Genomic DNA, 26,647 nt, shown 5'->3' with positions numbered 1-26,647 from the left:
GCCCACGATATAATTATATTTGGCCCACGAGATTATATCAAATATGTATTAGAGCTGCCCACCAGCTACAGATATCGTACATAGAGACATTATTTATTTAAATGGTGTTATTATTTTACATTATGCTTGTTCTGGATTCAGTGTTTAAACAAAACGTTTATTAAACATTTATTTGAATAAGAAAAGGTTTAACATTACATATCTTGAAAGAAGAGAAAACATTCAGACTGTGTTGAAAATTTGTAATAAATATTTAGTTTGACCCATGACTTAGTCCCAGTTTTTAATTTTGACCCTCTGTGAATTTGAGTTTGACACCCCTGCTGTAAGCTGTACACTGTAGTAGTTATGTAGTATACACATATGTTACTTTTAAGTATTAGCACAACAGTAATAATATTATCTGTATCATTCTAAGGTTGTTCTGACACTTGTTATGGTTTACTTCTGTTACAGTAGCACAGACAATCTTACCTGAATTTCCAAGAGGACGCCATGGTGCTGTTCCAAGCCCACGTAAACAGACAACACTGCAGGAGGAAGGACATCTGATGTAAATCTAAAAACCACTGGATATGTAATTCACCATATGCAGGTAAAAAAAAAATAAATAAATAAAATTATAGAACATAAACTTGGAACTTTGGAGCATGAAAGTTATTAAAGTTGAGTGTGAAGGACTAACTGAGTATTTCGGTCTCACCCCGAGTCACTTCTGGCACAGGCTGAAGTGAAGCATTCTGGGAGAGCTCAGGTGCAGACAGAGAGCGCTGTGGGGAATAGTTATGCAATGTGCAGTACAGTAAATTCAGGTCACAGAATAGGGCAAGGAATGGGTGCTTAAAAATGTCATTATGCAAAGTTTGTGCATTTAAAAAAAAGTCAGCTTTAACTTTGTGATATTCAGTCAGACCACAACTTTGTCATAAAAAAACAAAAAACAAAAAACTCAAATTGCTATATCTTTGTGTAAGTCCATGTTTAAAGGTGCACTGCGTAACTTTTTTTGGTGGAGTGTCCAAGATCTGCTCGTCTCCACGGAGATGTTGTTGCTTTGCCTGGAATGTTCCATGGTATGACATTAAGCGTATTCATCTGGCATTTATTCATCACAGTTGTTTCTATTGCTCAAAAATACAATAATAATTCTTTGTGTGAATAGGGGTGACACTCCACAGATCTGAATTGTAATGTAGCGTAGTGCTGTAACCTGCTTGTCTCCCTTGTGATAGATTTATTATCAGTCTGTCTACATCTCCAAAGCTCAAAATGCCCTGTTCCACCTTGTGATGTCATGAAGTTTTCAAGTTAACAGCTACCCCTTTACCTTTTGTTCAACAGAGATCCAGAGTTGAAATTATCCCAGTGATTCTAATGAAAGAGTATGGACTTTAAAAACACAGTGGAGCACTTCCTGTATTACCGCATGACATCACAACGTGGAACAGAGTGTTTTCTGTTTAAGAGAAGAACACAGCCTAAATAAGCAGGGCTGGTGTGTTAAAATGTTAAAATGTGTGAATGAAACAAAACACAAGCCCAGTTACGTTATTGATGAGGAAACAACATTATAGATCAGAAAATACAGCAATTTGGGACCTTTAATCTATACTGTGGAACATTCTACACAAAGCAATAACATTTAGTGGAGACAGAAAGAGTACAAAGGAACTAAAAGTAAAAAAATATATATATAAAAAAACTAAACTCCTGGCTATAATGTAATGCTTGATGGTTCAAAAACATATAATATAAATCTGTGTATGCGTTTTCCCCAAAAGTGCTTGTTCTGCTTATGCATGCACAGCGTCTTTCAAATATGTTTATAAATGAACCGAGGAGACCACAGACATAGTTCTTCTGTTTAATAAATATGATTGTAAATGCATAAAACAATGACACACAGCACAGTTGAGGTCAAACAAATCACTGTTACACCTGAACGCCTGTTCCCATAGAAAATCTGTACAATATAGTAAAACTTTTTTGTGTTATTCATATTTATATAAAAATAATTATCTGGTTGATTCAGCAGAAGGCGAAGGCGATGGGGAGGAAAAGAGGAGACCAAACTTCAGTACAGTCCAACATCCAAGACCTATTCTGCACTTAGTGTTTTAAACCTTTTACCCAAAATTGATTTATTGTTCAATTCTGAATTACTCAACAAAGAGAAGCTTTGAATCAAAAAACTGGTACACTTTCAAGTATATACATCTTTAATGTTTGTTTTGGCGCGATTAGCCTAAAAGATGTTAGAACTGATTCAAGAAAAAAATTAAATAAAATGATAAAATATTCTAGTTCTATTCTAAAAAATAAAGTAATGTTAAAGTACATAAATGCATAAATATATATGTTTTTGTTTCTGTAAGTTGATAAAAAAGGGAAATGTCATTATATTCTGTATACAAGTGAAATATGTTAAATACCGTTTACATTGTGATTAAGCGATCATGATAAAAATATAAAATGAATGTTACGTAGCGTCATTTTTACATCACATTTACACTTTCAATATTTCTGTGTCGGTGTTCATTTCAGTTTTTGATTTAAGCTACTGAACGATTTTTAAACTGGTCTTTTTCTCACCTTCTTTGGCTCATTTCTAGTCAAGACACCTGCACATTTCACCATCAGAATGTCGCACTGGTTATGACAAGCCAATCATCAAAATCATTATCCATATGTTCACGTAAGATTTGCTGTCATGACCTGCAGTTCCCATCGATTCTGGCAGATGGCGCTAGACAATCAAATTTGTCTAGGTCTTATAAGTTTAGTGCTGCACAGCTGGTGTCATGAACATCTGTGCTAAAACATTCTTGCATTTCATATCAAGATTTCAGCACTGTGCAGCTTGGTAATGGGGTTTGAGTTTCTTGATTGCATGTTTTAATGGCAATGCAGTACTAATCACATGAGTAAATCAAATAAAATGGGATACTTTTGAACATTTCTTTGTAATAGTGTCTGCTTTTTTAGGCTTTTATGAGTATACTGAGCATTTCTCTGTGGTTCTCAGTCCTTAAAATTTCTGCCTTTATGTTCTTTTACCTTAATTTTGATTCAAATGTATAGCAACCTAATTGTTTTGTAAGATGAACACTGAGAACCCAAACTGTAACTCTATGAACTTTTATCAGAACTTCTGCAGTTTGTACGAGGGGCCAGTAGTGGGTGGTGTGGCATTTTTTACAGGGTTCACATACAGAATAGTAATGAATTATGTGTTTGATGACCAGTTAAGTTTCAAAATGGCAGCGGAGAAAGCTCAGTTTTGAACCATATGCCCCGAAAGATGCAAAAATGACCCCCACGTGTGAGTTTTTCTCCACTCAATTTCAATAACGTCACTTGTCAGAGTTGCTTAAAGCCTGTCAGTACAGCCACACAGTAAAAGTGCAGCCTTCTCCACGTTATTATTATTATTTTTATATGCTATTGGTCTATTCACTTGAAGTTTCTCATATTAAGCTATAACTATATGAAACCATAACCACTGAAAGCATTCATCTTGACATGTTTTTTGACTTAAAGCACGTTCCATTTCTCATAGACATGGCCCCGTTTTGTTCACTGTGCATTTCCGAAGTCACCTTTCACATTTCACATTTCTCTGTTCAAAAATATAGTGGACATTTTGGCTATAAATAGACTGACGGGCCAATCAGAAGATCTCTGCGTTTCCCTCAAGCACTTCTTTCAACATATTTTAAATTTAGAACTGAGCTTTTGATTGTGACCTTCCTCTTTTACTCTTCTTACTTTTTATTTCAACTGTACATTATAACTAACATACAGGAACACTTTCTTACCCAGTTTGACCTTGACATTAGTAACACATTTGGATAAATCGAACGTTTGGCTTCATCAGAAAAGTCAACGAATGCTGATTTTGCATTCAAACTGTTCAGGGTGTTATAGGATATAAATGGCAAATAGTTGAATCCAAATGAAATACTTTATAAGCAATGTAATACTTTGAGTTATATTTATAGTATTACAAAGTGCACGGCTGTCTTTAGCAGGCCTCAACTCAGAACACAACCTTTGTATCACTATGCAATAATATTAAAATGTGTGTTGTTTATAATACAGTGAAATCTGTTTATAAAGAGAAATAAAATGGAAAAAGAAGCCGTTGGAGTACAAAATTTGTATTGTGCCATAAATCATCTTTCCAGGAGACAAGCCTCGACGTACGCTTTTACACTTTATACAACAGCATTTCTGTTAAGTCTGACGTTTGTTATTAAAGTACACAAATATTCTAACATAGACATTCATGATTTACAAAATAAATGTGTATTCACTCTGACCACATACTTCAGAAAAGTATTTGATATGAATAAATAATACACTACAGCTGTTAGCTTCAAACAGCAAACCAAGTGAGACCTGTGAGCAAACCCCAACCACTGTAGCTTTGTACATTACCTTCTTTCTCTAATTGTCATGCTGGAGTCCTCACTGGAGTGATTCTCAGTCTTTATAAATAAATGTAATCTTCAAAAGGCCTTATGTTAAAAGATGAACCTGTACAGAGTCTGTGTGAACGGTGGCTCCAACATGCACAGGTGTAAAGCTCCAAACCTTTGAGTCCCGAAATGTTAAAAAAATATCCATGACAACGCTGGAGCGGAGAATCCAGTCCGTGATCAGACGATGTACGTGGGGAGCTCTGTGGAAAACTTCACATGATGGACATGAGGTTTCATACATCCTGCAGGGGGCAACACAGGGAGAGAGAAGAAAAAGTCAAAATGGATCTCAATTTATCTGTCCTGGACAATTGATCATTCGATGTTTATTTAATTTTCTTCTATTGAAAATGTTTTTTTTTTGTTTTTGTTTTTTGATGCGCTAGTCTGATTTCAGATGGTAATAATCCAGGGTCTTTTAAAGAAATACAGTTTTTAAAGAACTGTTCTAATGCTAATATCTTTCAATCTTCACTGTTATTTTGGTGTAGTGAGTGTAAGACATTATAAACTTTAGTTGTTTTCCATACACATAAATTATTTTACCTTGTACACTACTACTGAATTATTATTAATTCATAGTTTTGCATTGGTTGAGCAGAACGTATTGTTATATTGTATTCATACATTTTTATGTTTGACTTTTAAGTTACTAAAAGTACCAAAGACCATGAAATGACACACTGCAAAATGTAATATCCATCAGGTGAATGTTTAATATTGTTTGAAGTTATGAACTTATTAGGCCTTGATCAAACAAAGGGCTTTTTTTCTTTATACAGAATTGCACTCACTACTGTTTTAAACCACTGATATAAATTCACATTCACTGAAACATAATTATAAAATCTAGTTCTATTTATAAAAGCGTACCTGTCTGTCTAGGATTATGCACACTGTATATGCTGCTCTACTTGGATTTTCATTATGGAACTGGCTTTACCCAAAGCTATTTATTCTCCCCCTCAGATCAGATCTATGTCAGATCAGATCTATGTCAGGGCTTCAGTCTTAAACTACATGTGACAGGTTTTCATGTTTTTCTAATTTTACTTGGTTTGATGGGATAAACTCAAGCCGGACAGGTCGAGGGGGAGAAGGCATATGAAGATCAGATTGTGGTCCTCCAGGTTGGGGGTTGTGCAAAGGACCAACAACCAAGGTCAAAAAGAAAATGTTACAGACGTGTACATTTTCTTGTAGAGGGTCTTTCATCTGCTTGTCTGCCCCTGGAGATTGTTTTGCCTAAAATGTTACACAGAATATCATTTAATTTTATCTATCTCCATAGAGACAAGCAAGTAACACCACCAGTAACAGGGCAGATCTGTGGAATGGCGGGCCCACTCGCAGTAACAATGCATGGTTTCAAGGTATTTTTGAGCCATAACACTACCTAGAATAGACGTGTGGAAAATTTCAAGTTAAAAAAATAACATCTTCAAAGCGATAAGCAGGTTTCAGATCCTCTGAAAAGTTAAATACTGCACCATTTATTAAACTTTTTAATAAATCTGGTGTAGCTAAAGGTCAAAGGCTACTTGCAGCTCTTCATCCTGCTACTATGACAACTCAGCCCACACACACAGAGCACCTGGTGTTTGTGTGCATTTTACCGTAAATACACCACGCAGGTGTCCCTGGCGGTTTTGGTTTAAACATGTGATCAACACATTTGCACCTGCCTCATTAAAGGTGCACTGATTTAATTAACCAGACAAGAAAACACACATGAGAAACTGGCAGAGAAATACATTTACTTGAGTCACTTTTAAAAGAAATTTTAGTTTTCACAGTACTTTTCTGGCAGCATATTTTACTCCCACTTGAGTAATATTTTTATTGAAGCAATGGCACTCTTGAGTTCAAGCTTTGGTTACTTTTTCTTCAGTGAGTAAGTCTACAAGTGACAAAAGCTTTATGTTGACAGTATGAAATGATTTGAACGTTTGTGTTTCTTGCACCACTTTTTCAGATATAATTTAGTTTGTCTCACTGTTGTTTCTGTCCACTGAATCCTGACCAGATATTGGTATTTGTTTTGTCCTTTAAATTACATTAACTTAAATGTATAGATCAAATGTTATGTCCCGACAGTTACTCTTTAAGTTACTTTAGTTAGTATTTTAATTTAGTTCCTTTTTACTCTTACTGTATTTTCTTACCCCTACATTGTACTTCTGCTTGAGTATTATTATTTAAGGGATTACTCTTATTTGAGCATCATTTTTGGCTGCTCTACCGACCTCTGATAGAAATGACTATACAGGAGGTTAAAGCTACAAGTAAAAGACCTCAATGAAGGCACTGGTAATGTAAATTGTGAAGAACAGAGAAACATACAGTAGGTATACGGACTAATAACATTTGCTGGACATATGAAAAAGATGAATGTGATGAATATGAAAAAAGATGAGTGTTTCTAAATATTTTTTTTTTAAATCTGAAATTAAATTAACTTTCAGATATTTTACCGCACTTAGTAAATCAGTAAATGAGCTCCACTTCACATTCAGCCACTTTTGGAAATACAGACACAGAAAATAAATAGTTTAGAAACTGATAACTGAATTTTATAAAACAATACATAAAAAAACTTTAAATATATTTTAACACTGAATATGTCTCAGTGGAAGCAATTGTAATATGATTTACAATATCAGTTTTCATTGACCATTTTCCTCAGTTATTAACTGTACTCTGAACGACCCTGTAGTTATAATATAAAAAGTGAAATACCCGCAGATCTAGCTGCAGCAGACCTACTCTCCTCTAGTGATCATGCACCAGGGGCTCGGCCCATTTCACCTCTGAGAAACACAAAACAAAAAGATGAATTCAATGACACATGCATGGACAATGAAATGACAATACACTGCAAAACGTAATATCTGTGAGGTGAATGTTAAATATTGTTTGGAGATATGAGCTTATTAGGCCTTGATCAGGCAAAGGGCTTTTTGTTATTACACTGAAGTGCACTCACTACCGTTTTAAACCATTTATATAAATTCAAATGTTTTTCACAGTCATTGAAGCAGAATTACAAAATCTAGTGCTATTTATAAAAGCGTACCTGTCTGTCTAGGATTATGCATATATACTGCTCTACTTGGATTTTCATTGTGGAACTGGCTTTACACAAAGCTATTTATTCTGCCTCCCTCAGATCAGATCTATGTCAGGGCATCAATCTTAAAGTGCACTTGACAGGTTTTCATGTTTGGTTAGGTGGGATAGACTCATGCCGCACAGGTTGAGTGGGAGAAGGCATATGAAGATCAGACCGTGATCCTCCAGGTTGGGGGTTGTGCAAAGGACCAACAACCAAAGCCAAAAAAATACATAACAGGAACATGAAACAGTTGGGTAAAAACCTCCAGGAAACCCAAACGCTGACTGGACACATAGTTAACCCAAAAAAGGATTAAAATGCAAGTGTGACAGCCTTATGCCACTTCTGGAGCAGAGAGCTTTAAGGTTAAGCTTGAAGTACATTGTGTAACTTTTCTGGTGAACAGTCCATGGTCATTGATATGACATATCCACAGGCATATAAAGACTATGAAGATGTCATTGCTCTGTTGGAATGTTCCATAGTGTGACATTAAACAGCTCTACCTTACATTTATTCAATTATATAGCTCAAAAATACCTAGAAAAACAGGCATTCTGACTGTGTGCAGAGTCGCCTCTTCACAGATCTGACCTGTAACTTGGTCTTGTTTGGTCTCCATAAAGATAGAAAGGTTTAATAACATACTATGAATCATTCCAGACAAAGCAGTAAAATCTCCATGGAGAAAAGCAATTGGCGGACCCTCCACCAGAAAAGTTACACAGTGCACCTAAAGGTGATAGTGCCAGTGGTAAATATTTATCATAGTTTTCAGTGGCAGTTTGCGGAAAAAAAGCTGAGAAGACAAATACAAAAATGCACAGTATTTCTGTCTAAATAAAGGTCAATGTATACATAAATAGGTAGCTGAACTGGAATTAACTCTACTTATGTCATATCTGTTGCCCATGTCCAAACAGCAAGTAAAAAGATAAACTAGAAAAGAAAAAAGACTATGTTAAAGATGTTTTATTGAAATTTGTAGTTTAACCTGTCATGTACCTTAAAAGGGTTAATATTAGTAACTTGACCTCATGTAGATATCCCCATTTTGCAGAGTATGATATGAACAAGCACATGATGTAATATAAGACAAACATATAGCCACATGTTGTTACCGATGGGTCGCGAGTTGAATTCTGTGTCCAGTATCTCCAAAGAGGGCCCGCGGTCCCGCTGTGAAGGGGGCGTGGCCTCGTTTGGATTGGCTGGACTCATCATTTCTTGTTCTTTTTCGTTCTGCATCTGCGCATAGACGTTGAGGCCTGGGATCTTCCTTGAGGAAAGATTTACAGTGAGGCAAGAGGACAAAGACAATATAACGGTCTAGACAAGATGGTTCTCAAACTGTTCCCCCGAGCCACAGTCTTAGAAAAGAGTGGACATGCTAATTTAACTGTCCAAAAGAAGCATAGAAATCATATAAAGTGAATCATACTGCTACATTAGTAATAAGTCAGTGATTACAGTTACAAACAAAATACTTAGTTACTTTTGAATTCAGCTACCATGCCTGAGAAGATAATCTAAACTTCGACAACATGCAAAAGAGCAAAAATTAAGCCATGTTATAATGTTGTTACCTCATCAAAAACATACCTGGAGATACTCTGTTCCACCTTGTGATGTCATGTAGTGGTAGTTTTCAAGTTAACAGCTCCGTTTTTACATTTGGTCAGTAGAGATTTGCAATTCCAGGGCTGAAATTGTCCAAATGATTCAAGGTGTGGATCACTTCCTGTATCACCACATGACATCACAAGGCGTTTTCAGTTTGTGAGAATCATTCAGCCTAAATATTCAGGGCCTGTGTGTGTGTGAATGAAACCAAACAAAACTCCAAGTATGTTTTGATGAGGAAACAACATTAAAACAGATCAGAAAATAGCGTAATATAACCTTTAAGTCTTGATATTTACAACATCAACGAAGAGCAAAACTGAAACTAATTTTGCTGTGAGGTAACCATCTCAAATGCAGAAATAAACAGGTTTGTAACAGCAGTGAAAATTTGCCTGTTTCTTTATAGTAGAGTTGTATGCTTTATGTCATTTGAGTCTCATTTGTTGTTTACGTTTGTTGAACTGCCTTACTAAAGATAAAGGGCCGTATTTGATTGAACCACTCCTGTAGAATATTTGCTTTTTTATTCACATGGCTCCAATTCAAAATCAATAGTAAATCGTTGCTCGTGTAATATCACAGCTTGAGAACCACTGGCCTAGAAACAAGCACCATGTATTTCTATTTAAGTCTGTCTTTTTCTTATTATATGCCAGTAAAAATGATGTAACTCAGGTAAAATAGCTCGCCCTGGTGTGCTAAAAGCTAAACGTTTCATTCTCTGCTTGTCTGCCGATCTCTCTGACCTCCCGTGCCCTTTTCCATTTGAAACCCCACCTTGGCGAGGGGAAATAATTTAACATTTCACAAAGGTCAAGTGCTCACATATAAAGGGCTTCATATTGATAGCAACTGAACGCTGAGAGACCTTTCTTTAGCGAGGCCTGACCCGACAAAAGGGAGAATTTTTAAGCAACCCCTCCCTGTCTACAGAGGGCACTGGGGAGTCAGGGGATTGACTTTTGACAGTTTGCGATCAGGCTTCTTGTAGTGCCCAGTGAGCATCTTTTGTTTTCAAATCTGTCTCAAAAACCCTGATTAAACTAGACACCTTTTCTTAGAGAATTTAGAATATTAATACAAGTTAAGAGGTGGGCAGGTTTTTGAAATACTGAAGAATATTTTTGGAATTTATGCTGAAATTAAATATAGAGCATTCATACTTTGCAGCTGCGGACATCAACATTCCTTGGGGGTGTGGTGCTAACTGTAGGCTCTGCTCTATCTGAAGCTTTATTACATTTTCATCATTAACACAGCTTGACCATAAAGAGGTGGAACTACAAGTTGACGAGCTGATTTGTGCTGTTAAACAAGTTTCTCACAGATAAACAGTTTTTCCTATTTTATTTTTATTTTTTTAAATCAAACCTTTAAACAGGATGCTTGTATTGATTACAGGCTCCAGAAAATGTATCTTTTAAATCCAGTTCATGTTTAAGTTTTCAGACAATCTTAAAACTTTTGTGTCAGTGTTTGCTGCATTAGCTGCATTGTTGCATTGTGTTTCTATGGTAATTACTAAAAATTCCACCATTATAGTTACATGTAGACCACCCACTGCTTAAAGTCACTGCAAAGTATCAATATTGTTAATTTTTTTTTTTTTTTAAACTAACAAAAAATATGTCATACCTTTTAAATATGGATATATCTTTACATTTTCTGTAAAGACACAATTTCGCACATGTCTGTTGGATTGATAGCCAGGCTGGCGCCACCTAGTGCCTCTGCTCAATTTCATTTCTCTCCAGCAACTAAGTCAGGAATCAGAATGCACTAGGGGGTTTGCAAGGGACCCAGTTGTCTAGGTTCCTTTTTTGGTACAGCACAAGAGTAAACAAAGTGGTCGAGATGGATGTAGATGAAGCCATACTACATATTCTGTGTTGGCAACGATTCCCAATATCGAGGATCTAAAGCCGGAACAAAGAGGATGTTTGGGGAATTTTATCAAGGGGAAAGACTTTATTGCCCTTTTTCTTATGGGATTTGGCACATTACATATGTCATGACCAAATAGCAGCGATTGGTTAAATAAAAAAAGTACCCGTCTACTGTCGAACAAATGAATCCTAATGCTGTGAGGTCAGACTGTTTCCACAAATTGAAACTGGCTGAATCAGGCTATTGGATTGATATAGTATTGTCTCATATTATCTGCGTATTCCCTACCTCTGCATCAAATACGCTGTCTTTCATCAGAAAAACATCTTAAAGTTGCAAAATTAGTACATAAAAAATAAAACAAACTTTAAATTTGCAATGCAATCTTCCAAACAAAGATGCAAGGTTACATTTTTGATCTTTTGTATTTAATTGTTACAGTCCAATCCATATTACTGCAATATTTAAACCTATACCCAGATATTTACTATGCAAAAATTAAATCTGAATTCCAAAAATGAAGTAAATTTTTTCTCAATATCTCCCACCACCATTTGATATTAGGCATTTTGTGGACACTTTACCTTTTGAATTTGTAGATGACAAATACAGCTAAACCCGCGACCACTACCGATAGGAGCATTAGCATTGCAGAGCCACTGTGGTTCTCGCTCGTGTCCACAAGGGGCGCTGCAGAGACAAGGAGACAAGCAGTTCAACATCAACCAAAAGTCCAAACAACAACAATGTATTGACCAAAAATCATGCAAGAAGCACATAATAGCATAAATGTCTCTAAAATATGGATTTGAAGGGCCTATATTATGTAAGATTGTCTTTTTTTTTTTTTTTTTTTTTTGCTTTCACCCCTGTACTCCCGTCAACAATGCTCCCTATGTTGTCCATACTTGTTTTGATCGTTTCAGTGCTCAAAATTTCTCAGGTCTAGTGTCATCTGCTGGTGTTTTGCATATAACTTTCACAATAACTAGAGACAATGAAAATATTTATACCTCAGAAAATACCAAGGCTCGGATGTCTGAAGTAGGGGTGTCATGATTTTTAATGATTTTTGAAGCAATCACCAAAATATATGAAAAATAAAAACAAAAACCTTATATCACTTTATATCATAGACTGTAACTGTAACTGTCTTAATCAAATACGACTTTCTACGTTTTGAAACATAACCCGGCAGATTTGAAAGGACTTTAAAGGTGTTTTGTGTAACTTTTCTGGTGGAGGATCTGCCAACTTGTCTCCATGGAGATATTACTGTTTTGCCTTGATTATTCCACAAACTTGGAAACTTTGGAATCACAATGAAGACAGATGAGTGGTCAGATCTAAGCAAGCCTGCACATTGAATGTTTTAAAGGCATTTTTGAGCTATAAAACACCTGTAATTTATCAATGTAAGGTAGATATGTTTAATGCCTTACTGTGGAACATTCCAGGAAAATAAATACTGTAACTTCTCCTTAGAGACAAGCACGTGGCAGACCCTCCACCTCAGAAGTTACATAGTGTACCTGTAAATTTAAGTTTACTTTTTTGGAGCTCAGTACAGGGGTAATTGAATTTATTTTTGCAAAATTCTCCAGATAATTATTTTCTAGTTCTTAATATATTAAATTTCAGACTTCTACCTGAGCTAATTTAATTCCAAAAAGGTGTTCAGAAGCTTTCAAATAAGACACTGATGAAAAAATGTAATCATGATTGTGAATTTACAGATGAATCATCCCTTAGCATCCTTTGTCTGAAGTGGTGTAAGCACAAAATCCCACATAATATAGGCCCTTTAAAAGCAGTAGTGTGGACTTCCTTACTCTTCTCTTATTTGGCCTTTTAGGACAGTAGCAGCATCGCCAAAAGGAGGACGCACATAAACTTGTAGCGGTGCTCACTCTCTGAAAGTCTCTGTGTAGCTAAAGGGGGAGGAGCCAATCACACACAGAGTTCCTTGGATTAGTTTAAGGGGCCACAAGTGGAGTTAATATTCCTGACTATCTTCTACGGTATATCAATGTTGTCTATTAGTTTGCATGCGTTATGTCAGACCAGCCAACTGTTGTCATTCAAGGCCCAATATAGTGCGTGGACATCTCATCCCATACAGATAATACGATTAAACTGAGCACTAATCTGGAAATGTAAACAAGGTTGTAAAAACAAAAGTAGTTTAATAGATTTTGATTTTTATGCCAGATGCCCTTCTTGTTATAATCTGTCATCACCTGGTATTGATGGGGAATCAATCAAGATCGGACTGACTAACAGTAATGGGCTATTTGTCTCAGACTGTAAAAATACTTTTGTTGTTGTTGTTATCATGAATTAGAAGAGCTGTTTCTCTTTAGATACAAGCCCAACCGTCACATGACATAATTTGCTGGAATAAAACCAGACCCACAGAGCATTCGAATACTTCTACCTACATGAAATGCTTTGGTTTGTATGTCTAAAGGCCGCCACGACAAGAGAATTGTCTGATTTTCGCTGCAACTTGATTCTCCCCGAGTTTGGGGAGGCATGACCTGACTTTTTGTCATCATGTGCGATTATAAAGATGAAAAGATCCTCATGTATGGTGTCAGTGTGACTCTGAGCTGCTCTGTCAGATCATAACTGCCAAACATCAGCAACGCTACGGTAACAGGTAATAAACCAAAGCGTCAGGAGCAGACGGAGTGATGGACATAGAGGCGCAAGATACAAACTCGAAAATAATGAGAAGATATTATTATTCACCTCTCATAATGTGGTAAATTGAATCTGCAGCATCCTATCCGCATTATCCATAGAAATTGTCCTCCGCAAATAGTGACATCCAGTCCACAAAACCACACTATTAATCCAGTTTGAGGTGTTTTTTGAAAGTAAAAAGGCAAGAGTAGTTCCTCAAGTGAGTCTGTTCACATCCACACAGCGCTCAGATTGCGGTGAGTACTTCCTGTGTCTTTTACGCTTTAAAAATCATGTATCTGAAGTATTGCACCACATTTCAAAAATAATAATAACACAGTTTTGACTAAAGTTGCACCTAAACTACAAGTGCAGTGCTCAGATCTTTTGAACACTTAAGAGTCTGGAAGCGAGTCGTTTTACTCTAGACAAGAAACGGCAGACGCGATCACGCTCAAAACTTTGTATCCACTGGTACGCAGTCTTTATGATTGGAGATTTTAAGGCTTATAAGATTTTGTGGCTTTTTGTCACACATTTGTTTAAGACCGAAAAATCCTGTAGTGTGTGGCGGCCTTTAAACAGCCAAAGTACACAAGCTTAATAGGCATAGTTACTGATTTGAGAAAAAAAATAAAGCTTTTAATTTGATGGCTCAGCAGATCATTCATGAGATATCCAACCCTCAGTATATTCGGCCTTGAGGCTGAGAACAAGCTCTAAATGCATAAATGTTTGTGTGTGATTACCTGCTGATAAGTGTGCTGCATACACCGTCACCTGGACTCCTGGTCTCAAAGTGAACTGCACCAAGTTTTGATTCAAGGCGCTGAGCAAAACTTCTGACAGCTGTGGAGACATACATATAAAGTGCATAGGACAGGTCAGACTGCTCATTTCTCCAAAACATAGATTATATCATTATATTTCAGGTCCTACATAACACAAAACTGAGTCTTGTGAGTGTTTAGCAATGTTAATGTTGTTATCTCATCAAAAAGCACGACTCAAGTATGTTTCTGTTCCACCTTGTGATGTAATGAAGCTACCTTTTAATTTTTGTTCAGTAAAGATGGGCAGTTCCAGGTCTGAAATGATCCAAATGATTCAAGTGAAGGTGTATGGAGATCAAAAACACAGTGGAGTGGTTTTCTGTTTGAGAACTAAATATGCATGTGTGAATGAAACAAAGCACAACTGGCCAGGTTTTTGATGTAGAAACAACATTATAACATAGATCGGAAATAATATGGGTTCTTTAAGATTTTACAAAGTTTCCTTTATTATAATTATTATTTTTTAACGAAATAACTGTTACGTAGCAACCATAACATAATAAAAAGGGCCCAAACTAGTATAAGTTACACAATAGTTATGATTGGACAAATAAATGACACTTTTATGTAGTTAAATGAAGGTTTACACTATCAAAAATGTGTGTAAATTATCTCTACGTTTTGGATGGAATTTTTGATGTTGATGACTTGGACGGATTCTCACCACTGCTTCCTGTAATTTTGCACTTTTCTTTTCAAAAACTATGATACCACTATGATACATTTTTACTACATGTAGTACCAAACAACAATTATAAAAGCACAAAAACCTGCCATATGAACTTATAAGAGCTTGAAAATTACATATTAAAAAAAAAAAAAAAAAAAAAAAAAAAAAAGAGAGAGAGAAGGTTGTTGCTCAAGTTCATCAAACTTCAGGTTCATCTGTCTCCACCTCTTCATTCATCAACACTTGTGACATTTCAGAGCAAATGAGTTTGTAGTCCTGATCAATCTTTGCATGGATTCATTTTTTAATGTCAAGCAAAAATAATGGGGTTCAAATGCTGGTTGCCCTTGGTAACTCTTTGAGGGGTGCTGCTTCATAAGTCTGCTACGGCAAGTTGTGAGTGATAGCCACGAGATACACTGCAAAAACATTAACCCATTGTGTAGTGTAGTATGAAATAAGCAAGGAAATATGAAATGATATAGTTGGAAAAAACTGCAGAAACATATTTAAAGATTTTCATGTTTTTTTACGAGGTCACTACCTCGGTCGAAACAAGTAAAGAGAAAAAAAAATAAACACGAAAGAAAAAAGAGAAACAAACTCTTATCATATTCATATTAACTGTATTTTTTGTGAAATGTCTAGTCTAACCTGTCATGTGCTCTTTAAAAGTGCATTGTGTAACTTTCTGGGTGGATAGATACATGGAGAGTTCATCACAGGCTTTTCTCCACAGAGATGTTGAAACGCTCAGTGGAAATGCAGCAACATCAGCTGCAACCGTTTTCTGCAGCAAAATTTGAATTTAATAAAGTATCTGTCTGTCTGTCTATAAGTTTAACCTGTAGATCCCTCATTGCAGTATAATTCTACTGCTAATAGACTTCAAATGTGGAGGACTCAAAATCTGATTATAATCAAATGTATGGAGTTAAAAGGACTATCACTGAATTTGTTTCTGATCATGGATTACTCACATCAGGTTTTGCTATTTGCATGTCATTTAAATAATCAGAAAAGGTCCAGAAATCAGATCATTTGAGTTTGCTGTGCATTTAAAGTCACTGTGTCTTTCATTGACGCAGTGTCTTAATTCATGTACACAAAGGGTGTTGGGTCACACTGAAGTCCATCGCAATCATGATCACATTTTTTTTTTCCATTTTAAACAATTCTACACACACCACTGATCTTAGTTTAGCAGGACACATGCCCATGTCAAAGAAATTATAGCATAGTATTATTTTAAGATGTAGTAGTATTTAAAGATGTAACTATGTAAAGACTATGTAATTTTCCCGGTGGGGGAGTCTATAGCCTGTCTATGCAGAGATGCCCCTTTGTCTGGAATGTTAAACTTATCTGGCATTTGTTCAGTTAGGTGTTTTTGTTTTTCAGAACTACCTTGGAGAACATGGATACATTCTGTGAACAGTCTTGCTTCTCCACAGATCTTACATGCCTCTATGAATACTAAACAGTATTGCATTAAAGTTGTCTTTAATGCCATACTGTGAAATATTCCAGGTAAAGCATCTCCATGGAAGCAGATCCTCCGCTAGAAAGTTACACAGTGCACCTTTAAAAGAAAATTCTCATATTTGCAAAAACAAATAAATCTTTCAATGTGGAAATAACTACTTTTTACCTCTGTTGTGCTTTGTTTCAAATTAATATGATGTGAATTATTTAGGTAATTCTTGAATGTATTTAGTGTAGTGTTTATTTAGGTTTTACTTCTACTTTTTTTTTTTTTTCTCAACAGAGAAACATGAGGTCCCAAACATATCCAATCTGGAAATCCTTTGGTGTGGCAATACTGACATCTGCTGGAAAATGCAGGGAATTACATCTTGAGTGAATCCATGCGGATCAACTTACTGTATGCTTGGCTTTTTAATGCTTTCCTGAATTCATGTGCTATATACAGTGGATACAATGAGAAGAAAAAAAAGGACAATTGCCTCTGTGATAAATAATTTACTACAAAACAAAAGTCAAATAAAGCCATGAGTAGTAAGGCTGGGAAAGATGAGAGTATATTAATGTGATTGGGGAACACATCTGTGCCTGATTAAGTTGCTGAAAGTGAATGGATGATAATATTAAGGCATTGTTACTGTATTTCATCTGAAATTAAAACAAAAACTAAGATGAAATAGACAATAGACATGCAAATTATGTATAATAGCTGAATACAAGCATCAGTTCTGATTCTTTCACCTGATCTAAATGCACTGCGCTCTTGTCAGGCTTGCCCTCTGTGATCAGTTTGTCAGGCAGCAAGAAGAACTCTGCGGCTGTGGGTAAACCAGGAAGTACTGTGACCAGGAGCTGCTCCTCTCTCACTCCTGTGGCCTGGCAAACAAACACATACACATAGTCCAATTAGGTTCAAGTAATCTTCACATTTTTAATATACTGTATACTGTAGTTTCTTATATAATTTTTAGATAACACATTTGTGACATTAAGAACCTCCACATTATAGATACACATACAACATACAATTTAAGTCATTTGACAGTGAATTTACATGTTGACAACAAGAATATGAATCACAAAGTTTTAATCTATTTGAAATAGTTTTAAAAATGTCAAACATGTAGTTTTTGATCATGTTTGAATGCCATAACAACATCAGAGTGGTCGCAATACTGATTTAGCCAGGACCTGGCAACCCAGAGCAACAAGAACTTCATGTAACATGTAACAGGTGGTTCTTCTGAAAATAATTCAACATCATTATTATTATTAGTGAAATCATTGTTTGATCTTAACATGTTTACTTCATACCTGTGGACAAAGATCAATCATTAGTTATAGAGCATTTAACAACAACACAAAGAAGACAAGGCACTTTAGAATACATGAATATGATAATGTTTATGAAATACTATTCAACCTAAAAGTAATTTTACTACACCACTAACCTTCCGTTCAAGATCAATGCTCAAACTACTGATTCCTTAAAGGGCCTATATTATGCTTTATTAATCTATGTTACAATGTTGTTTCCTCGTCACAAACAAAACTGGAGTTGTTTTTTGTTTCATTCACACATGCTTTGAGCTATATTTTTTAAACTCCACATACCTTAAGAAACATTTGGATACTTTCAGCCCTGGAAATGGCAATCTCTGCTGCAAAAGGTAGCTATTAGCTTCATGTTATTACAAGGTAGAACAGAGCATGCTGATCTTTGCTAATAAAGACAGATTAATAATACAGAATTACTCAGACATGTGTGGATGAAACAAAACACAACTCCATGTATGTTTTTGAGGACGTAACAGCTTTATAATATGGCTAAAAGCTCACAGAAGACAAATTTGCATAACATTTTTTGCATAACATCTTTAAGGTGACCATACAGTTCAACAGCAGAATGCATAGCTGAATTTGACAGACAAGAGGAATAGTTACGTCAGAATTAGAATTAAAAAAGATTAAAATGTAAACGTTTAAAAAAAAAAAAAAAAATTGGTCACCTTTACACTTCTTCTTTCTGAATTCAACCTTATTGCAACAAAATATGCACCAAAACACCAAACTTTTAGACAGACCGCCCTGCTCATTTCCTCTGCTCCTTTGCGAATTTGAATGTTTTTCGACCACAATCACGTCCAATCATCATCTCATTCCCTTTTTCATGTTTTGCCTTCGGCTTTGGGTTGTCGTACAGAAATGAAGTCAATAACAACTAACAAATCTGACATGTTCAATGGAGAATGAAGAGCCAGACGGGAACAGAGGGTATTTTTGGCATCCATTTTGATTTCCGCCCCATCAAAAAGTGTGAAAATATGATGCAAGGCTGCGATCTTTTCAGGGGGAGAGCTGTATTGATGTTTTGGTGCGCGTCGCTGCAAACAGGGAGTTAATGAGGCAAGAGCTATACCTGCAATCTTATGTTGAGTGCTGTGAAGAAGCATTCAAGCCATATTGGATTACTTAATATCTGTATATTATTTGCACTCAGATGCTGCAATTATCAACATGTTCCTATTATTCTCAACATAACCATAAAGAACTAATTTAGCTGTAATTACAAGAGGGTAACTGATATGTGCTGTTAATCAAGTCTGACACATAAAATTACAGTCACAAATTAGTCAGTCTGACCTTTTGTGTTGAAATCCAAACACCTAAACAGGACCATGAACGCTCGTATTAATGACAGGCTCTTGAAAACATGTTTTTAAATCCATTTTGGCTGGGTTTGCTAATGTATGCATTGTGTCGCCATGGTAACTGATGAAAATTCCCTATACATTCACACACCCAGCATGATGTCTCTGCAAACATAACTAAAATAACCACAGAATAAGATAGTGTTAAGTAAGTTTTACTCAAGTACGTGATATGTTAGACAAACATATCAAATATTATGCAGAAGTTAGAATAGTTTTTCAAATAATGTGCATGTATATCGAGAAAACTGTAGTGCTAGGGACTGATAATCAAAAGGTCAGCAGTTAAAAGTCACATTAGTACTTAAGATCGCTGTCAATATGACTCTGTAGCGAGACGTTACACAGTAAAAGAAAAAAAAAAAGTATTATATCAGCTGGACAAAGTTGACTAATCTCTCACTATAGGCTATACAAGCTGATGAAAAAAGACAAACAAATTAAATAAGTCTGTTGCCATGTGGTTTCCTCAAATACCATATTAGATGTAGAGTCTGTCATGCTGCAGTAAGACTGACTTAGGTTTAGGTAACAAACTTAAATTTGGTACCGATTCAAATTGTAGAATGACAGTGAATCTAACATGACTGAAACTCATAAATTGATGGAGATCTTTTCATATACATGTGCAACCTAAAGTGGGAGTAAACACCTAAACGTCTCCCACAGCCGCATTTCAAATAGAGCTGCTAAACCAGGCAGTACTCAGAGGTGAGGTGGGAGGAGGTGCAGGGTCTGAACATGTGAGAAACAGTGTGATTGGTCTAACAGGTATCCACACTTCTCAGTACACCCCTGCAGACAGGTGTTTGAGATCCAAAACATCTGGCTGTAATCAGGGGAGTCACCAACTACTGGAAACAGCAGAGGGCACAGTGTTGGCCCCTGTCGCTCCCTTGAGAGGCAGGCTGGTAATCACCTGGCTCCATGTAACTGTGGCCATGCTTCATGTTCTGAGCCCTTTCCTCTCCACAGGATGCCAAACAAACCATTTCATTATGGTGTGTTGTGGCTCTTGAGCCATGGACCATAACACTCTTGTTTGCATTAAGGCTCGTTTATGCTCCACTTTCATATCTAAACAGATCAGTGCATTCCAGTAGCAGTAACTGTTACTGCATTTATTTATACTTTCAAACGTTTCTCATGTCAAGGCTGGGTGCACCAGAGGGTGCAGTTTGAGATTTGACCAATGAGGATGAAAATTAGCAACAAATAAACAAACATGGAGGCACCCACGGACAACTTTAGGTCATATCTGTTGGAAAAGAGCCAAGAAAAATAGTGAGGGGAGGGAAGCATTTAATTGTTCTCCAGTTTGTCCTAGTCACTTTGAGCTTCCACTACTGAGCTGTTTTCATTACTGTCCCCAGTGATCAACTCATGTACAGCTCTGTTGTTAGGATTCCACATATTCTGAGGAGAAGACCAAATAATAGACAGAACAATGCAAAGGACAGACCGAAGCCTCTATCTGTATCCACATGTGTTAGTACATTTGCCTTTAAAGTTGCCAAAAACTGTGGTGGAAGGTAACAAAGTAGTACTGTATAAGTTTTAATTGTAGAAATCTGTACTTTACTTAAGTCCTTAAGTACTTTACTTTGAGTATTTGTTTGCTTTGGTATCTGTACTATTACTTTCGTAAAACTAGTGAGTACTTCTTCCCCCACTGGCCAGAAATGACTCAGAAGAGTAGATAATGCTATTCAAACACCATCCACACAGTTTAGTAGCAACAAAAAAGGATTTACTATTTAGTTCCACTTTAAATGACATTCCACGCTTACAACTCTGAGGATTTCTGACCAAAACAAGCCCTTTTGAATATTTCTTCCCTCCCAGTGCTACTCGTACACCGCCTTAAATCTAGTTAGTCTGTGGCCGTGAACCCCGCAGAGCGCTCCACTACTGCAATCAGCATGTTCTTGAACCACATCTCCTTCGGCCCCCTCCTCCTCCTCCGCTGCGTCATCCATCATCATAAAAGTCAAACGCTTGTCTGAAAATCCTTGAGGGGGTCGACGTAGAGAGGCAGAGGTGCGGTCACTGTTTACCCGAATAAAGCTACAAGGAAAAAAAAAAAAAAAAAAACGTAGACAGTGCACTACCTGGATCAGGGCGTTCTTGATGACTCTGCTAACATCCAGTCTCCACTCGGCTACGTCAGGGTTGTGTTCATCCAGGTTTGATGAAAAGGCAAGAAGATGAGATCGGAAATAGTCTGTGGGGAGAGGAGAGAATATATGAGTGTATTTTAGTATGACCCGGAGAGGAGGGGTCAGCAGTTCTACACAGCAGCAGCCTCAGTGAACACTACACTACCATTTATCAAACACGTCCAGATTTGATCATGTACGAAATGTCCAGTAAACCATGTGGTACAGAAAATCTCCAATAAATACAGACATCTGAGGCCTGAGGCAAATTTCTCAGCAAAAAAAAAAAAACATGATTTGAATGGCTAATCCATTTCGAACTAATGGACACAGCTTTTGCAGTATAAGCCTATCTTTCATAGTTTGAGTCAAATTCAAAGAAGAAATCTATCAACTTTGAGATTAACTTTAATTTCACGATAAAGATGCACTATGCAACTTTTCTGGAGGAGGTTGCTTTATCTGCTTGTTCCCTGGAGATGTTATTGCCTTGTCTGGGATGTTTCACAATATGGCATTTCACTTATCTAATTCAATTACAAGAGTCTCATTTAAAGCCTGATAAACTTACAATGGCTCTTTGACGTCACCTACTTGTCTCCATATTGTAGAAATGTGGAATCTCCATGGAAACTAGCAGCGAGCAGTTCCCCCACCAGAAAAGTTACACAGTGCACCTTTAAACGAAGATGACGTAGGAGTTTACTTATCGGTTGACCCATTTAATAATTGGCTACACAAGAAAGCCATTTAAATCACTTTACACTATATGGTCATGGTATCTTTTATGCAGGTTGCAGTGCCTAGGGGAAACTTTTACAAATCATAAAATAACTGGACTAAACATACTGTACATGCAGCACAGCCATATTCAAATCTGCTACCAGTGCATATTTAACTACAAGTCAATGCAATGAAATATATTTACTGCAATGAGGCCATAACACAAGAATGGACACTGGAATGGATTACCCCCATGGGAAAAATATAACGCATATAGTCCATTTCAATGCATAAGGGACCAGGTTTATGTAAATTGTAATGTATTGCATGTTGTCACTCATGGTACCTAACCAGAGACCCTATAGTAAAATGAACCAGGGTTGTTATTTCTGTTGTTTTTTCTAATACAAATCTCCAGTAATAAAAAGTACAGTATCAGGGTATTTTAGATTGTCTGGAAGATTGGAGTAAGTATTCCTGTATTCATTAAGGGAGAACCATGTAACTTTTCTAAAGACCGCCACACACTACAGGATTTTTCGGTCTTAAACGATTTTTAAACGTGAGACAAAAAGCACACACTACAGACACGAGGAGAATCTTATGAGATTTTAAATTTCCGATCGCAAAAACTGCAGTGGGATATGAATACGGACCACAGGCTATAAAGTTGTGAGCACGATCGCGTCAACTGTTTCCTTGAGCCTCTTAAGTGTTCAAAAGATCAGAGCACTGCACTTCTAGTTTAGATAAAAGTCAAAACTGTGTTATTATTATTGTTTGTGAAATGTTGTACAATACTTCAGATATGTGATTTGTAAAGCATAAAAGATTAGTGATAATAAACACAGGAAGTAGAGTCACTATCGCAAATCTGCAGGTTCACCACAATCCAGGTGTTGTGTGGATATAAACAGACACGTGAAGAACTACTCTTGCCTTTTTACTTTTAAAGAACGCCTCAGACTGGATTCACAGTGCGGTTTTGTGGACTGGGTGTCATTATTTGCAGAGAACAATTTCTATGGATAATATGGATGAGATGTTGCACTTTAAATTTGACCACTTTACGAGAGGTGAGTAATAAAGTCTTCTCATTATTTTCACTATATCCTGAGTTTGTATCCTCTGTGTCCATCATCCCTCTGCTCCTGATGCTCTGTTTTATTGGCTGTTACCATAGCATTGCTGATATTTGGTGGTTATGATATGACAGAGCAGCTCAGAGTCACACTGACACCACACACGAGGAGTGCAGCGGCTTCAAAACTGCACACGAAGACACTGTCGCAAATCGCAGCCAAAATTTGGCAAATTCTCCTGTAGTGTGTGGCAGCCTTAATGAGTTTTTTTTTTTTTTCACCTGCTGTACCCTTGGAGATATTATGGCTTTGCTCTGAATAGTCTACAATACTGCTCCTATCTTTCATTTATTCAATTAAATGTTTTTATTAAAGAAAACTGGAAAATCAGATGCTAAAACTACTCGTATTAAAAGACACTAAATACCCATTTCACATTCAAAGGACAGAAATGAACTTCCTGAATAGCGTTAAAGATCTTGAGCTGAATCAGAACAAGTATAAGAGCACATAGACCAGTATACACCCATGGACCACTATGGAACCTACCTGGACCACTGAGGGATTACACAGATATCATCAACTCTGACTTCAGTTGACTTTACATAGAAAAATGATCACTCCTCTCTGCTGCAGTGAGCCTCGTCACTTTGGTTTTAAAATGTTTGTATTAACCCACTCTACATGATCCTGGTATTTTTTTTTTTATTTCTCCATTTTGTCTGTAAATAAATTGCTATTCCCAATATGGAACGGGCTCCAAATTGTTCCCTATAACTGCTAAGCCTTATGAGCTTCATTTGACTGGAGCTAAAATTGACCGTAGTTCCCTTCTTTCTACAGTCTATGTTGGGGATCATTTATACCATTGAGTCTCAAATTGCCAAGTTATTTTACCTGATCCCATTTTAATTTACAGTTACATATTCCCTGTTGAGTAAACTGAGAAGCTGTTGACTCACCATGCACCGCGATGGTTTTCCTGTCCTGCATTATGGCATTCCCCGCTGACACCTGCACGGTCACAGAGTTGGATCCTTCCCGGGAGAACGTGCACGCCACACTGCCCTCTAGAGTGATCAGGGGCTGCTGCGCACAAAAACACATGAGGGAAATGAATGGATGACATAAACATAGACTGTGTCACAATTATTTTTATTCGCTTCCTTCTCCTCGATTCCTCTCCTAGATTCTGCAGGAAATGGGTGAGTCCCGACCACAGAGGAGACAAAGCGAGGAGAGAGGTAAGAGACATGATTTGAGGATCAACGGGACAGTCTTTCTTCAGGTGCTGGTTCTGTCCTAAATGAAGAATCCCAAATTATCCCAAAAACCAAAAATCCCAAATTATTGTATTATTATTCCTGGACTTTAAAGTCAAAGTTTTATTTTCAGATAAATAAACATCTCTTGCTGCTGTCCTCACTTTCCCCCACTCTCTCCCTCTGAAGGTTGAACCATGACAGAGAAACAACTGTCTGGGAGAGTCACGGACAGTTGTTTCCTGATGGTTTTCGCTCAACAATAGCTTTGATTGGACGCAATTGTCTGTCCCTCATGGCTGATTCCTTATGGTTCTCATCCACCAAAATCCAACAAAAAATAAAGTGTAAGCAATCTACCATATTTTTTAGACCATAAGCTGCTCCGGAGTTTAAGTCACACCAGCCAAAACGTGTAATGAAGAAGAAAAAAACATATATAAGTCGCACTGGACTAAGTTGCACTTTTTGGGGGAAATTTATTTTATAAAATCAGGAAGCGACATTTCATCTTGAAAGGCAACTTATAGTAATAACATTAGAATAGAGAACGACAGGCTGAAACATATGAACAGTTACTCAGATAACTTTAGCATAAACAACAGAACAGAACAAGTTTACCAAACTCTCCAGCTCACTCTAAATCACTAAATCCATTGAATTCTTCATCCTGTTTCACTTCTGAGCAACTCTGCGACCTAAAATTATTCTGACCTTTCTGAATCCCGACAGGATGGTTTGGGTTGTCACTTAAGTTCAGGCTTTGTCGATCCTCGCACCCTCCCGGTTGTTACAAGTTTCTCACTCACTTCAAACTTTCTTTCTGTTCCTTGATTACCGTTTTCGGTTGCATATTTTGCTACTTTCAGCTTGTAATCTGCAAAATATGATTTTCTTTTGGGGGGCATTTGTGTTCAGTATTCTCAGTTGTCTTTATAAGTTTGTTTAAATTAAGTTTAAATTTTCAGTGGTACAGAAGTAATGGTGCAATCGACTGACGTGATATGAGACATGACAGCGGCTCTTTCTGCAGGAGACATGCGCAGTAGAGCCAAGTGACAGTGGTACAGGAGTAAGAGGAGTAGCAGATACTGGCACACAATCCTAGAGCACCCTCTCGCGGCATTCAGTGTGAAAATTTTAATATATAAGTCGCACCGGACATTAAGTCGCAGGACCACCCAAACCATGAAAAACCATTTATCTTTTTATCTAAATTGCTACTTATACAGTATGCCATGGCTACATTTAAGATGTTTTCCTGAAATAAAATAAATTAAAATCAGTTACTTGCAGTGCGTGAGTCAGAATATATATGGGAAACTACAGCCACTAGCTGACACTAACCACATGCTTTCCCATTAACCAGAGTGTATCCAATTGAAATTATGCCCAGACAGATGTTCCCTTTGTGTCGCTGAGCAAAACACTTCACCCACATTGGCCACTCAGTCACAATAAATTCTAAATAATCATGCGACTGAAATAAAAAGTAGAAATGAACTTTTAGTAATCTCTTAATCAAAATATTCTAATGAAGTACTACTTCTTCTACTATCACTACTACTCCTACTATTATTAATGCTGTTTAGTTTAGTGAGCCTCTGTTTCTCTCTGGTACCGCACAAACACACAGAGCTTTGTGCCTTGTTGCACTGAAGTCCCGGTCCTTCGAGATTTCCCACAGTGCCTCATTATTCACATCTCCATTTGTTCTTCACACGGAGTTAGCTAGGATGCTAATGCCGCTGCGGCGCGTGTTAGCACTACAGAGCTAACGGTCTGTCATGGTGGAGGGCTTCATGTTAGCGCTGAACAAACATTTACACAAGCATAATTATGAAGACAGATTGCATAAACTAGAGCATTTCTATATAAAGCCTTGGACATGTGCACTACATCTGCTGGGCCTCACAATT

General features: G+C 36.9%; 1 protein-coding gene across 1 annotated transcript in view; it reads right to left on the bottom strand.

The window, feature by feature from the left end:
* Window positions 1-4,576: 4,576 nt before the first annotated feature.
* LOC110159892 (VPS10 domain-containing receptor SorCS1) overlaps window positions 4,577-26,647 on the bottom strand; it is a 473,381-nt gene continuing 451,310 nt past the window's right edge. The window contains exons 24-30 of the mRNA XM_055158440.1: window positions 24,429-24,555; window positions 21,614-21,726; window positions 17,533-17,667; window positions 14,550-14,649; window positions 11,697-11,802; window positions 8,721-8,878; window positions 4,577-4,726 (exon numbers count right to left, since the gene is read on the bottom strand). Coding sequence (XP_055014415.1) covers window positions 4,662-4,726; window positions 8,721-8,878; window positions 11,697-11,802; window positions 14,550-14,649; window positions 17,533-17,667; window positions 21,614-21,726; window positions 24,429-24,555 — 804 coding nt within the window. The 3' untranslated portion in view covers window positions 4,577-4,661. The remainder of the gene's footprint in view (window positions 4,727-8,720; window positions 8,879-11,696; window positions 11,803-14,549; window positions 14,650-17,532; window positions 17,668-21,613; window positions 21,727-24,428; window positions 24,556-26,647) is intronic.

Source organism: Boleophthalmus pectinirostris, unplaced genomic scaffold (genome assembly GCF_026225935.1).
Source record: "Boleophthalmus pectinirostris isolate CB_2022bp ecotype Guang Dong unplaced genomic scaffold, ASM2622593v1 HiC_scaffold_22, whole genome shotgun sequence".
In the NCBI taxonomy this organism is placed as follows: Eukaryota; Metazoa; Chordata; class Actinopteri; order Gobiiformes; family Gobiidae; genus Boleophthalmus; species Boleophthalmus pectinirostris.
This window is presented reverse-complemented; position numbering and strand designations above follow the sequence as displayed.